The sequence below is a fragment of the Crotalus tigris genome, unplaced genomic scaffold, assembly GCF_016545835.1.
Source record: "Crotalus tigris isolate CLP2741 ecotype Arizona unplaced genomic scaffold, ASM1654583v1 scf7180000024437.13266115, whole genome shotgun sequence".
NCBI lineage: Eukaryota > Metazoa > Chordata > Lepidosauria > Squamata > Viperidae > Crotalus > Crotalus tigris.
The window spans coordinates 10,423,118-10,438,258 of NW_024100606.1; the positions used below are offsets into that span (position 1 = coordinate 10,423,118).

At 36.4% G+C, this 15,141-nt stretch overlaps 1 protein-coding gene across 1 annotated transcript in view; it reads right to left on the bottom strand.

The window, feature by feature from the left end:
• Positions 1-15,141, bottom strand: part of LOC120302704 (macrophage mannose receptor 1-like) — a 45,775-nt gene that overhangs the window by 5,104 nt on the left and 25,530 nt on the right. Inside the window, exons 15-23 of the mRNA XM_039331529.1 lie at positions 13,984-14,119; positions 13,319-13,354; positions 12,271-12,440; positions 11,756-11,826; positions 8,044-8,065; positions 6,099-6,201; positions 2,310-2,539; positions 1,071-1,236; positions 611-763 (exon numbers count right to left, since the gene is read on the bottom strand). Of these exons, the coding sequence (XP_039187463.1) occupies positions 611-763; positions 1,071-1,236; positions 2,310-2,539; positions 6,099-6,201; positions 8,044-8,065; positions 11,756-11,826; positions 12,271-12,440; positions 13,319-13,354; positions 13,984-14,119 (1,087 nt within the window). The remainder of the gene's footprint in view (positions 1-610; positions 764-1,070; positions 1,237-2,309; positions 2,540-6,098; positions 6,202-8,043; positions 8,066-11,755; positions 11,827-12,270; positions 12,441-13,318; positions 13,355-13,983; positions 14,120-15,141) is intronic.

A 15,141-nucleotide genomic window follows, 5' to 3' on the forward strand; every position in this document is an offset into this window, starting at 1 on the left:
CTTCAGGTCCAATCTCCTACCCAAAGCAGGATTCATTCAAAAAAATGTCTAATCTCCAGTAATGGAGCACCCTAAACCTGGGAGGCAAGCTGTTCCAATGGTTAATTGCTCTCACTTTTCTAAGTGGGATCTTTATTTAACAAACTTCCATTCATCACTTCTAGTCCTAACATTAGGTGCTTTGAAGAATAAGTTTCATATCTGAAACTGCCGCACAAGTACTAGAAGACAGCTGTCATGTCACCCCTTGTCTTTCTCTTTGTTGGCTTAAGGGACTTAATCTAGTGGCAAATGCTATATAACTTTTCATCCCACCAGAGGATTTTGCTCAATGGAAACCTTCCTTTTAGTAATTATTTTCAGTAGATGTGAAAAATAAAAAGATATTTATTTCTCTTTGCATTATATTCATTCTATAAGGTATTTTCTTACATTATCAGTGTGTTCTTTGAAGAGCTTCATGTGGAATATAATACGATAAAAATTGGAGAGGATGGCTGAATTTGACACAGATTGTGTATTCAAAATCACTGTAATATAAATACTGTAAATATAGACCCTAAGGATGAAAAAGTACTGTTATTATTATGTAGCTCAAAATGATGCTAACCTGTCTGAGTACACTTCAGGTTTGCTGATGACCAAGGTTCTCTTGAAAGGTAAAATTTATAGCAATGATCTCCAAAAGGAATCCAAGGTTCATGTCTGTTTTGGGAGGTTTGGCATTTTCCTGCTGATTGTGGCTTTTCAGTTGGCACTATTCCTGTTATGAAACAAATAGGTTTTCATTATTAAAAAAATCCATACATCAGCAACTAGCGACTCACAAAATTATTACAAATATTATTAATAATAACTAGTAACATTAATAAATAAGCAATAGCTAGTGAAATAATACATAAGATATAACAAATTTGTCATTTTCTGATTGAAAATTATTAGATCTACTATTTTTAAAAAAATTAGCTTATCACTCTGTTGATGCATGCCACTTTATAGTATTTTGGCATTAACTTTTAAATTAAATTAAAATATAAACTCTATTAAAATAGACATATTAATTTACTTACCATTGTATCTTTCGCAAACAGAGAAGTATTTGTCACTGCAATTTCCTGTTTTCCAATAACCATTAATGTCTAGGTAGACACAGGCTGTTTTATGCATTGGTTCTTCAGCAGCCCAGTTAGTGTACGCCAGCCTCCAGTTACTTACCCACTTGTACACACCATTACTCTAAAACCAAAGTGCATTAGGGAATAATTACAGGAAATGCAAGGAAAAGTATTTTTCATTTAATTTCACTATAGCTAGTCCTCACTTAAAAACTTTAACTGGGACAGGGGTTTTACATTGCTAAATAAAGCACTCATTAGGTGAAAATCATGTGAAGTATTAATACCACTTTATAATGCCTTGATAAGATCACACTTGGAATATTGCATCCAGTTTTGGTTACCACAATATAAAAAAGATGTTGAGGGCCTAGAAAAGTGCAGAGAAGAGCAACAAAGATGATCCGGGGACTTGAGACTAAAACATATAAAGAACGGCTGCTGGAATCGGCTATATCTAGTTTAATGAAAATAAGGACTAGGGGTGACATGGTAGTGTTCCGATATTTGAGGGGCTGCCACAAACAAGAGGGGAATCAATCTATTCTCCAAGGCACCTAAAGGAAGGACAAGAAGCAATGGATGGAAAATAATCAAGGAGAGAAGCAACCTAGAACTAAGGAGAAACTTCCTGACAGTTAGAACAATTAACCAGTGAATGCTCCAACACTGGACGTTTTTAAGAAGAGACTGCACAACCATTTGTCTGAAATGGTATAGGGTTTCCTGCCTGAGCAGGGGTTGGAATAGAAGACCTCCAAGGTTCCTTCCATCATCATCATCATCGTTGTTGTTGTTGTTGTTGTTTTATAAATTATATAAATTATAATTTAATAATTATAGATTTTTTTCAAATGCATTCTTCCAATAGGGTAATGAGGCTAAACCATTTTATGTCAGGTGCCTCATTTAGTGACTGTTGGCACTTACAGCAGTGATGAAAAATAATCTTTGCATTTACGACCTTTGCAGATCAGTAAAAACAAAGGGAAGTGAAAGAAAGATCATGAACGGAGCTGCAGTTTCATTTAGTGGCCTTTTTGTTTAACAATAAAGTTGCTAGTCCCAAATATGGCTGCTAAACAAGGGACACAAGGGACCACTTGTCTTCAGTTCCTTATCTGTGTGACAATGTTTCCAAGTATGCAATTTTAAATATAGGACTTCATTGTGAACGTGTAATTCTGTTCTTACCTCTTTGCTCCTTAGTCCAATCCATACAGGCTCCTTATATTTGAGCACCTGCAGCCATACGAATGATTCTGCATAGGGGTCTACAATGCTGGCAAGTTTTGAATTTTCAGATTCACATTTCTTCCTTGCTTCTTCCCAGGTCATCTTGGGACTAACCATAGAGTAGCTGCTATTTCCATAACTGATAAAGTGAGATGCTGGAATTGTTGGTTCAAAGTAAGGCGATGGACCTATTTATATATATATATATATATATATATATATATATATATATATATATATATATATATATATATATATCAGTCAAGACTGCACTCAGTTCTAAAAATGAATACTGCTTTCATTTGATTCTGAAAACCCTTAATATTTAATTTCTATCTTTTCTTAGAATATTCTCTCAGTTCCACACCACAACAACACTTCATACAAAGTCAAGAGCACATTAAACAAATAGGTATAGTGAATCACTTTAAGGAGACCTTCTTATTGAAAATTTTTATAAACTTTTTAAAATAAAATACCCCCTCCCATCCCATAACCCTCCCCCCTCCTTCCCAGAGCTGAATACAGGGTTAAAGAAACAAAAAAAAACATACATTAAAAACATTAAATTAACATCAATCCACTATACATACATCCAAAAAGATTTAAAGTACTTTAACTCCAATACATAAAACTACAAATCCAACCATATCCAATTTAAACTATAAATTATTCAAAAGCTAAATAATACTTCCTAATCCCATATTTATTCTGTACAAAATTTACCCATCTTTTCCACACCGAAATATATCTCTCTTGTGAATGGTCTTTCAGATAAGCCGAAATATTTGCCATTTCTGATAAATGAGAAACTTTGAGAAACCATTCTTCTATAGTAGGCAAGGAATCCTGCTTCCAATATTGCCCAATCAACAACCTTGCTGCCGTAATAAAATTTAACATTAAGGTAATCTCTTTAACATCACAGTCTACAATAATACCTAACAAAAATAATTGTGGTGTAAATTTTATCCTTCTATTAAAAATCTTCTGAATGTTCCACCAAATCTTAATCCAAAAAGCCTTTACATTTCTACATGACCACCAAATATGATAGTACGTTGCATCCAGACAACCACATCTCCAACATTTGGGCTGTACATTCGGATACATACGAGACAACTTTTGTGGATCAAGGTGCCACCTATAAAACATTTTATAAAAATTTTCTCGTAAGTTTTGAGCTTGAGTAAATTTAACATTCCTCACCCAAATTATCTCCCATGTATCTAATAAAATTGGCTCTTCAAAATTCTGAGCCCATTTAACCATACAATCTTTAACTAATTCTGTTTCTGAATCCAATTCCACTAAAGCATTATAAACTCTTTTTATATGAGTTCTACTTAGATCTTTAATTTATTTCATCAAATTCACATCTTCCATAGTAAAACCCACTTTTTGATCTATACTCCATCTTTCTAATAATTGCCTATACTGGAACCAAGAATAAATAATATTCTCCAGCATGATTGGATGGAGAACCCACGGATGGGTTGTCTTAATCTATTTGCTCCAATTAGACTAAGTCTGAAATTTAGTACCGCCCCCTCTGTGCCAACTGCACCCCAGTTTTAGACTTAGTCTCTTTGCTCTAAGACGTGTTTTATTATAAATTAAATACGCATGCCATCCAAATAATAAATCCCATCCCTCCAAAGAAAGTATATTTGAATTTGTTAAGTTAACCCAATCACTAATCAACATTAAAACCACCGCATCATAATACAATTTCAAATTCGGCACCTTGAGTCCACCTCTCTCTCGAACATCTTGTATAATTTTAAGCTTAACTCTTGGTTTTTTCCCAGCCCAAATGAATCTATTAATACTCTTCTGCCATTCTTCTAAATTTATCTCTTTCTTTAAAATGGGTATCATTTGAAACAAGAAAAGAAATTTTGGCAGAACATTCATTTTAACTGCAGCAATTCTCCCTAACAAAGATAATTGCAATTTTTTCCAATCATTCAAATCCTTCTGCATTTTAAGCCATAACATTTCATAATTATTTTTATACAATTTTACATTAGAAGCAGTTATATAAACCCCCAAATATTTTACCTTTTTTACAATTTCAAAACCTGTCAAATTAAATAAAATCTCCTTATCCGAATTAGACATATTTTTAGATAATATTTTAGTCTTATTATTATTAACTTTAAAACCAGAAACTTGCCCATACTGATTTATAATCTGTAACAACTCCAATACCGAATAGGTTGGTTGAGACAAAGTAACAACCAAATCATCAGCAAAAGCTCTTAATTTGTAATCTTTCTTGTTCATCATTATTCCCTTTATTTTAGATGATTCACGAATTTTAATCAACAAAATTTCTAATGTTAAAACAAACAATAAAGGGGATAATGGACATCCCTGTCTTGTACCCTTTCCAATTTGAAAAACCTCAGATAAACCTCCATTAATTATAAGTTGCGCCGATTGTTTGTTTGATCAGTATGTATCACTTGATTCAATACAATCATAAGTCTATTTGCTAAATTTTTTGAAAAAATTTTGTAGTCTATATTCAAAAGAGATATAGGTCTATAATTTTTAGGTAAAGTAAGATCTTGATCCTCTTTTGGAATAAAGGAAATAAAAGCCCTTCTCCAAAATGGAGGTGTGTCTAAAGATATACATGTAATATTATACCTTCTTAAGGTATAATATTACATGTATATCTTTATTTAGCCCAAATGTGTGAATTCATGAACTCAGGACATCCATTTGAATACTAGTACCAGTAAAATTATAAACTTATATATTCAGGCTATTAGAAATTTCAGTCTAGATATTGGTTTCAAAAACAATAGCAGGAGAGAGCTTTTGTGTGTGTGTGTGTGGAATTACATTTGGCCTTTTGGCCAAATAATTAATTCAATGCTACTAAAAGCCTTTATACTGGGCTTCAGATATTATGTTTATTGGTTCACTTTATTTAAATACTTCCTGAAGTTGATGGTACTGTTATTTAAGTTTACAATTTCCTTCACTATGTACTTTCTTGATTAGCATATCTGGCTTGTTGCAATCCTATTTGGCTAAACATGTTTGTTCACCTAAGTTTTTCTTTTTATATATATAATTTTTATTGAAACTTTTTAAAAAGATGATAAAATCTAACACAAACTAACATAATTAAGGAAGAAGAAATAAAAGGAAAGAAATCAAGCAAAAATGAAAATTCAAGAAAAGAAAAAGAAAAAAGTTGAAGAAAACTAGGAAAGAATATAAAGAAACAGATTCCAATGTTCTTCATACCAATTATAACTACATATATCTATGCTTATATATGCTTAACCTCTCTGTCTACATAAAGTTGCATCATAGATCCTTTCTAGAACCTATCCTATCTAATCATCAAACTCATAGCTCACAAATTCATTTTTTTCAAATTCTCATACTAAGCTATGGACGATAATCTAAATCGTAGTTCTAATTTTTTAAATGGCGGGGGGGAGCAGATGGTTTGTACAAGCGGCTGGCAAGTGGGTCCATGTGCAGGTCCATTTGTGCAAGCAGCATCTACTTATGCCTGTCGCTCATGCAAATGGAGTGCATGTGCTTGCCCACTGTTCATGCAAGGATGCCTGTACATCTGCACACACTCATCACATGTTTCTATAGCCCAGTTGTAAACCTGTCATAGCACACTAGTGGGCCACAGCCTACAGGTTGGGGACTCCTGATCTAAATTATTCTCTGAAATTGAATTATTATCCAAGACTTCTATAAACTTACCAGTGTTTTTTTGGCAGATGTAGCTCCTCTGGGAAGAACAGGATCCAACTCTCCAATATCCTGCAAGCCTTTCAGGTTTTCTCATCATAAAAACGCAGTCACCCTACAATATTTAGGCATAACAAGAAAGCCAAATACAATCACTGGTATCGTGATTGGAACAGTCTTTCTGGAATCCTTCCTTTATAATCTCAAAAGAGAAAAAATATTTTTTTTGTTTGTTTCTGGTAACTAAATAAGATGATCACCATATGGCTAGCTGTCATTTAATAATAATAATAATAGGACTTGTAATAATAGTAGTAAAGTTGGAAGGGACCTTGGAGGTCATCTAGTCCAACCCCCTGCTTGGGCAGGAAACCCTACACCATTTCGGACAAATGGCTGTCCAGTCTCTTCTTAAAAACTTCCAGTGTTGGAGCATTTACTGCTTCTGGAGGCAGGCTGTTCCACTGATTAAATGTTCTCACTGTCAGGAAGTTTCTCCTTAGTTCTAGGTTGCTTCTCTCCTTGATTAGTTTCCACCTGTTGCTTCTTGTCCTGCCTTCAGGTGCTTTGGAAAATAGCTTAATTCCCTATTCTTTATGGCAGCCCCTGAGATATTGGAATACTGCTATCATGTCCCCCCTTGTCCTTCTCTTCGTTAAACTAGACATACCCAATTCTCGCAACCGTTCCTTATATGTTTTAGCCTCCAGTCCCCTAATCATCTTTGTTGCTCTTCTCTGTACTCTTTCTAGAGTCTCAACATCTTTTTACATCGTGGTGACCAAAACTGGATGCAGTATTCCAAGTGTGGCCTTACCAAGGCATTGAAGAGTGGTATTAATACTTCACGTGATCTTGATTCTATCCTCTGTTAATGCAGCCTAGCACTGTGTTGGCCTTTTTGGCAGCTGCAGCACACTGCTGGCTCATATTTAGGTGATTGTCTACTAGGACTCCGAGGTCCCTCTCACAGTTACTACTATTGAGCATGGTGCCACCTATGCTGTACTTGTGCATTTGGTTTTTCTTGCCTAAATGTAGAACCTTGCTTTTTTCACCATTGAATTTCATTTTGTTAGGTAGTGCCCAGTGTTCAAGTCTGTCCAGATCCTTCTGTATCTGAAGCCTGTCTTCTGGAGTGTTGGCTATTCCTGCCAGCTTGGTGTCATCTGCAAATTTGATGAGTTCCCCATCTATCCCTTCATCCAAATCGTTGATGAAGATGTTGAAGAGTACTGGGCCAGAACAGAGCCCTGGGGCACCCCACTACACACTTCCCTCCATATAGATGCAGTTCCATTGAGGACCACTCGCTGAGTACGGCCGGTCAGCCAGCTACGGATCCATCTGGTGGTGGTTCTGTCTACCCCACATTTTTCTATCTTGTCAAGTAGTAGGTTGTGATCTACTTTATCAAATGCCTTACTGAAGTCCAAGTAAATTATGTCCACAGCATTCCACAGCATAATTTGTCATTGTGTCCTATACAGTCTAGCACAGAAGCATCCTGAAGCATATACAATAGAAGCATATTGAGCCTCTATCATTGGATGAAATCTTTTATTTGAAGGAAGATGCTGCCATAGGCTATAGTGTGAATCTGAAGACTGTAGCAAGCTTTTTGTGTTATGCATTCTAAACCTGGCAGGATCTCTTCTTCTTCATAATTATTTTAATTTTATATATTTTTTATTTCTATAGATTTTTTTATTTTAAATTTCATTATACTGAGTCTTTGTTTCTTTAAGTGAGTGTTGCCAATAATAAAATTCTCCAAAAAATAATAACATGCATGGCATATTTTTCATCTATATGTAGAGAGATAGGAATATCACTGATTTTTTTCAGTATTGTATCACCCTCTATTGATGAGAAAGCACAGCAGACTTAATTTAACAAACAGAAAAGATCTGAAATATCACCCTAAAAGGTAGGTCTCAAGGACCTCTTATTTTACATTTAAGGTATTCATTTTACCTCTGAAAATCCCATAGAAAGTTTCAGACAGGGTGCTCCTAAACTGCCTAAGGCAAACTAAACACTTGTGGTGAACACAAGTTTAGTGTACACAGTTGAAGGAAAGTTGGAGGGAGTTAAACGTGAAACTGGATACATTCTCCTAGTGAAACTCTTAACCCATTGGCAACTTAAAAGAAAAAGATAGAAAAGAAAACTCTCTTTTGAAAACAACTTTGCAATTCTAACTACTTAGTTTAATTAATGTGTTTTGATGCTTAGATTGAATTCTGAACTCAGATTACCTTTTCCCCAATAAGGGCTCTTTATAATCTCTTCACAGTCATAATGCTTGTTCTAGATCTGGTTTATTCATTTATTTATTCATTCATTAAAATCATATATATATATATATATATATATATATATATATATATATATATATATATGTCTTTGGTTGTTCGGGTTTTCTCCCGCGTAACATTGGAAGTGTCTTGGCAACGTTTCGACGAAGTCACATTCGTCATCTTCAGGCTGGTGTTTTTAGCTTCTTGCTTTGAGCAGCAATGTGTGGTTTTAGCTGTTTCTTCCTTTTAACTGCCAGTGAGGGTATGAACTGATTGGGTGGGAGCTTGGCTGTGTTCTGATTGGGTGGAGGTGTGTTCTGAATGGTTAGGGGCTTGGCTGTGCTCTGATTGGCTGGGGGAGTGTTCTGTTTGGTTGTGCTCAGGTTAGTCTGAGTTGCAGAGGGGTTTAAGAAGCTAACAACCAACTTCCCTTCCTGGATGTCTTAGTCTACAAGAAATCCAATGGCTCCCTAGGACACACCATCTACCAGAAGAAAACACACACAAACCGCTATCTGCACGCTCTCTCACACCACCACCCAGCACAGATCAACTCTGTAGCCAAGACACTCATCTCCAGAACAAAACGCTTAGCTGACGAACAACACCTAAAACCCGAACTACACACTCTCACCAATGTACTAACATCCAATGGATTCCATAGAAATAAGATTACAAACCTAATCCAAAAAGAAACCCCCACTAAAATCCAAGACAAAGAACAAGAAAACGGCAAAGCCCTCCTCCCATACATAAAAGGCACCACAGACAGAATCAGTAAGATCCTCCATAAACACAACATCAAAACAGCATTCTGCACAAACAGAAAAATATCCACCATCCTTAGAAACCCCAAAGATAAAATTGAATTAGAAAATCAAGGAGTATACGAAATCCCATGCACCACTTGTCCCACCACATACATCGGACAAACCAACAGAAGAATAAGTGCACGCATTGAAGAACATAAGAACTCAGTCAAAAAAGAGGAACCAACATCTTCCCTGGTCCAACACCTTAAAGCCACAGGACACGAAATTGACTTTAAAAATACCAGAACCATTGCCAAAAGTGAACATTTTAATAACAGAATAATCAGAGAAGCCATCGAGATAGAAAAACGCCCACACAGCATGAACAAGCGAGATGATACCTCCCGCCTACCAGCCATTTGGAAACCTGCCCTTATTGACAAACGACTCCCTAACCCCAAAATCTTAAACCCCTCTGCAACTCAGACTAACCTGAGCACAACCAAACAGAACACTCCCCCAGCCAATCAGAGCACAGCCAAGCCCCTAACCATTCAGAACACACCTCCACCCAATCAGAACACAGCCAAGCTCCCACCAATCAGTTCATACCCTCACTGGCAGTTAAAAGGAAGAAACAGCTAAAACCACACATTGCTGCTCAAAGCAAGAAGCTAAAAACACCAGCCTGAAGATGACGAATGTGACTTCGTCGAAACGTTGCCAAGACACTTCCAATTTTACGCGGGAGAAAACCCGAACAACCAAAGACCTATATACAAATACCCGCGAAAACCTCAGAAAACAAATATATATATATAATGCTAGCACAGTCTAGGAACCACGTGCAGACGTCTATGGAACCCGTTTGAATCACCTTGTTAGAAACGGTCTCTCAGCCCTGAAGATGTTGGGGAGTTTTCCCAACGAAAGCTTGGCAACCTTTTAATATAGTAAAATACTTTAATTGAAGTATTTTAACTTTAAACTCTCCTGGTGAACGCGCTTTATTCATTCCATTTATATATATATATATATATATATATGATTAGAAATAAAAACAAAAATGCGACTCTTGGGAGTATTCATATTGTCAAAATAATGATCACCAAGAGAATATCTATCAAAAATAGAATTTAATCCACCAAGCTTTCGTCAAATACATTTGACATCGTCAGGGTTAAAAGGCAAACGCCAGGGGAAGTCTTATATACAGTTGTTTAATGCCTGTTTCCGGCTCCTGGAGCATGTCATCGGCCCCAGCTGATCGAGTTGAGTCCGAAGCACATGCCCCACATCAGCACCTATCCTCTAAGGGGAGGAGGGGAGGAGGAATAGCATGGGCTGTGACTATGAGCCTGCGTTACAACCCTGAGGGATAGATAAACAAGATCAAAGTGGTCTTGGGGCTTGCAGGGATATTGGAAGCAATTTAAATAATTGCCCACCCCCGCTCCCTAAGGGAAGCCGTGTGTGGGATGGTGGGGGAGTTATGAGCAGGGGAGGAGAAAAGATCCTGACCCCCAACCTGACGAACCCTGAAACAGCTAACGGAGTAACGTATGACAGAATGCAAATTAGCAATGGAAAGAGGATAGGTGCTGATGTGGGGCGCGTGCTTGGGACTCAACTCGATCAGCTGGGGCCGATGACACGCTCCAGGAGCCGGAAACAGGCATTAAACAACTGTATATAAGACTTCCCCCGGCGTTTGCCTTTTAACCCTGACGATGTCAAATGTATTTGACGAAAGCTTGGTGGATATATATATATATAAAATCAATAAATAGTTGAACACCAAGAGAATAAAATTATACAAAAGTTAAAAATGTTAAAACTTTTATTTACTAAACCTAGCTTTCGTCAAGAGCTCTTGACATCATCAGGGTGTAAACAGCAGTCGTTGGGAGGGCTTATATGCAGCCTCCAATCATTTGCGCTCAGCTCTTAGATCGTGTCATAGGTCCCAGCTGTGTGCGTTGTAATCCAAGTGTGTGTCCTGCATTAGGGTGTAGTTGTTTCCAACCCTTTCTACGTGTGCTGTTACGTGTGTCTTTCTCGCTAGTTCTAAAATTAGCTGGGGTGTTTCCCCTTTCCTTACAGTTAGTACATGTTTCACTAGTTTCCCATTTGTGATTCTGTCTGTCATGGGCAGTAGTTGCTGTTTTCTGCTTCCTTCTAGTTCCTCCAACCATCCCCTCCGAGCCACATTCCAATCCTCCTTTTCTCTCAGATCTTAGCCCCCGTGTGCCATCCCGTCCTGCACCGCTCTCCCTCCTATTCCTTTCCATCACTCCCTTAGATCTATCATCACTCTCCTCCCTATATCCTTGGGAGGAGTCGTTCTGGAGTGTGTGCCTGTCAGTAAGGCATTGCCTAGCTCGTAACCGGTCAATCCGTTGCTCACTCCATTTGGGGCTTCTGTCCTCATCCCTCATCAGAGAATCTCCCAGGCACGCTCCGTTCATAGTCTTCTGTCCTCCCAAGGGATCAATCACCACAGAGCTATTCCCCTCCCTCTCACAAACCAGCCCAACTAGCGTAATGAGGGTGTCTATTTCACTATGTTTCACTATGTACTTGCATAGCTGATATATATATGCTGTTCACCTACCTGAACTTTTTGTCAAGACCCAAGATTAAACCAATGTAAGAATTATAATATGTAATTCCATAATGAAAGATCTATCACATAAAAGAAAGAATAAGAAATAAAAATAGTTATTTACTGCTTTAATATAATGATAATTTGCAAATCATATTAAAAAAAGCAACTAAACATAAAATAAATGGCATGATTTTGAAATTTGCTCTGCTTTTTAACAATGTAGTACTCTTTGAAAATTCATTTGAGTAAAAGATAGCATTTAAATTATTGTGTTTTTTAAATGATTGGTTTTGAACTAAGTTGACTGCATTAAACTTCCATTGATGTTAATTTAATGGGCCTCCTCTTAATATATATTTTATCTCAAAGTTAAAAGGAAATTCTTCAGTTTCTGAAAACATCTGGCTATCTCTCTCACACACACACACACACATTATACATACACACATATATACACATAAACATGTACATTTTCTGAAACCACTTATTTTGAATAAGTAATTATTGCATATAATTCTTACATATTTCCACAAAAACTGGTTTTCCTTTGAACTTTCAATGGTAGTAAGATCACCACCATGTTGTTTGCAGAATGTCTGGGCTTTTTCTGCTGGCATTGTTGTATTACTGAAATAATACTCATTGTTTTCAAATTCAATCCAACCATCTTCAACCTTTTTATAACTACGTGCTGCAAAAGTAGAAGAAACAACTTATATATCTAGGATCCCTTTGCAGCCATCCCAGAAATCCACAAAGCAAAAAGTGCCACTTGAAGATTCCACGCTGTCCTTTTGGGCAAAGCTCTTCTTTCCAAGCTCTTCTGAATATGAATAAGCACATCCAAAATACACATCCATTGCTGGCAAACTGACCTCAGCTGAGTGCTTCCAATAGCTGGAAGAGGCTTCTATGCAAATATTCCAGAATATACAAATGTCTCTTCTGGGTATTAGATTCACTAGGATGAATCATAGGAAAAAGCAGCAAAGCAATGAGGAGGCCATTTTAATTTGCTTTCAGAAGTAGCAGGAAAGAGGATGGGTTGTTGCCTTATGCAACTGCTTACATCACTTGATTTAGTCAAATCACTATCCAATGCAACCACTTCATCAAAGCTCTGCATATTAGGGAATATTTTTTTTAAATGTCCAATGATTTCTTAAGGCTATGAAACATGCCCTACTTTTTAGTAACACCTCTTTGGCTACAGCCATACTTCTACATATGTTTGGGAAGCCTCTACTCAATTAATGCCTGTTAAGAGAAAGTCAATCACACCATGGCACTTTCCTTTCACTTAAGAAAACTCACAATGTCAATAGCTTTATACCATCCAGAGCGAGCATCTGGATTTTTTCAATGCTTTGGGAAATTGGTCTGCTTACAAACTCAACCATCATGCATCACATTTTAGGAATATTTCTTTATCTCATACAGCCAAATTTAGCTCAAAACAGTCTGATTCAAATCAAACTAAAATACAATGCACAATCATGTACATATTACATATAACATTATATGTATATACTACATATAACATTTTTGACATTAAATTGCCCAACCTACCAAAGTCGTCAACTGGTTCTGTATTTAAGGTTGTACCTGCAAAATTAAATATTTTAGTTACAACAAATTCAAACCTAACCTTATGACATTACTCCATTTTGCAAAAAGCAATCCACAAAAAGTAAAATGTTGTACTATCTTTACAAAATGTATTTCTATCTTTACAAGCAAATAAAATCATAGAAATATGAATCTAGGTTTTCCCCAAATCCAGATGGCCCTCATTTTTGAAAGAGCCAAAAAAGCCTGGCTCTTCACCAATTCCTTTGGCAAGGAAGTGTGAGATCATCTTACTTTATTGCACTTGCCATCGTTTATTGCGTTTATTGTAGTTTCTGTGTTTGATTCTTAGGAGCCCAGAGTCATTTAAAATCAGGCAACATAAAGGTTTAATAAATCATTAATATTGCAACTATTATTACAAAATAATTTTTTTGCATCAATAATGCCAAAATTCTTGACATCATGTAGTCATATTTAACATTGTACTGTGCTACTTAAATAGTCATATATACGAATATAAAATCTTCAGTCTTAAAAGGAAAAGTGAATTGTATTTAAGACCCCCAAATTCATCCCTCAAAAGGGGACCATCGTGAATGCTAAAAATCAAGGCTTACTGTTGTCTGTCCTAATAAAATATGTGACAATGAAAATCATATTACCTTTTGTAATTTGACAGATCCAATAATTTAACTGCCAGCATTTCCTTGCTGACCAATATCTAGTACTTCCCCATATTATTGTGCATCTTTCACTTTCACTTTCTGAATGCCAAGGAAATATTGGTTCATAGTTTACCTACAGTAAAATTAAAATATATTTAGATATTTACTTTTTAAAGCCATAAATTTTAACATTTGGAAAAAGAAACAACTGTACCAAAACAGTGGAACAGTTTGCCTCCCAGAGTGGTAAGTTAAGAACTACCTGTAAAAACAACTTCTATTTTCTACAGGGAAACTTGATAACATTTCTTATCCTGAAGTATTGATAAAAGTCAGGTTGTACTCACCTTTCTAAAACCAATCATGTTCAGGCCAACATTAAAGCTGATACCAGCCACAGCATAGGAAAACTCAAATAAAGAGTGCAAGATTAGAAGATGTGAAGAGACCTTGCCCATAGAATTGCCAAGAGTCAGACAAGACTAAATGAATATCATCATCATCACCAGTAGAAGTAGTGTATACCTTTTTTTAATGACAATTATCAGCACTTTTGATCAGTGATGTCATCAAAGTAAACAAATCCACGTGCTGATTATGTCAGCAGGTCATGGCCCTAAACGGAAGTGACGTGCTCAGCCCCCACCCTCCGGATGTGACGTGTTGGCCTAATCCCATCAAGATTGGCAGTCAATCCTCTGGGTATATGATTAGGTGAACCCTAGACTAATTCTATGGACATTCAAACCAAAAAAAGCTAAGTAAAGTGAATAATTAGCAGAGGTCTATGTTTTTGGGAAACAAGCCCTACTTTGGGGAGCTATTTCTAATCATTCTAGCCTAACGATGCTTTTAATTTTTGTGGAGTTTTAAAAACCAGTGCCTCAAAAGCTGGGGAAAAAGAAGCCCCTGAAAGGCAGCCAGAGCCTGCATTTAACCCCTTTTTTTCTAAAAGGTATTTTTTTTCTAAAAGGTATTTATTTCTAGGTGGCTTTAAAATCATTTCCTCAAATGGAGGGGAAAAAAACAAACAAACCACAGCCCCTTTTAAAACCCACAGATGGTTTTTACCTTTGTAAAAATCTAAAGACACATATTTTGCCATTTGCACCCTGAATAAAATTTATTCTGCCCCCCCTATAGTAAAAGACAAGG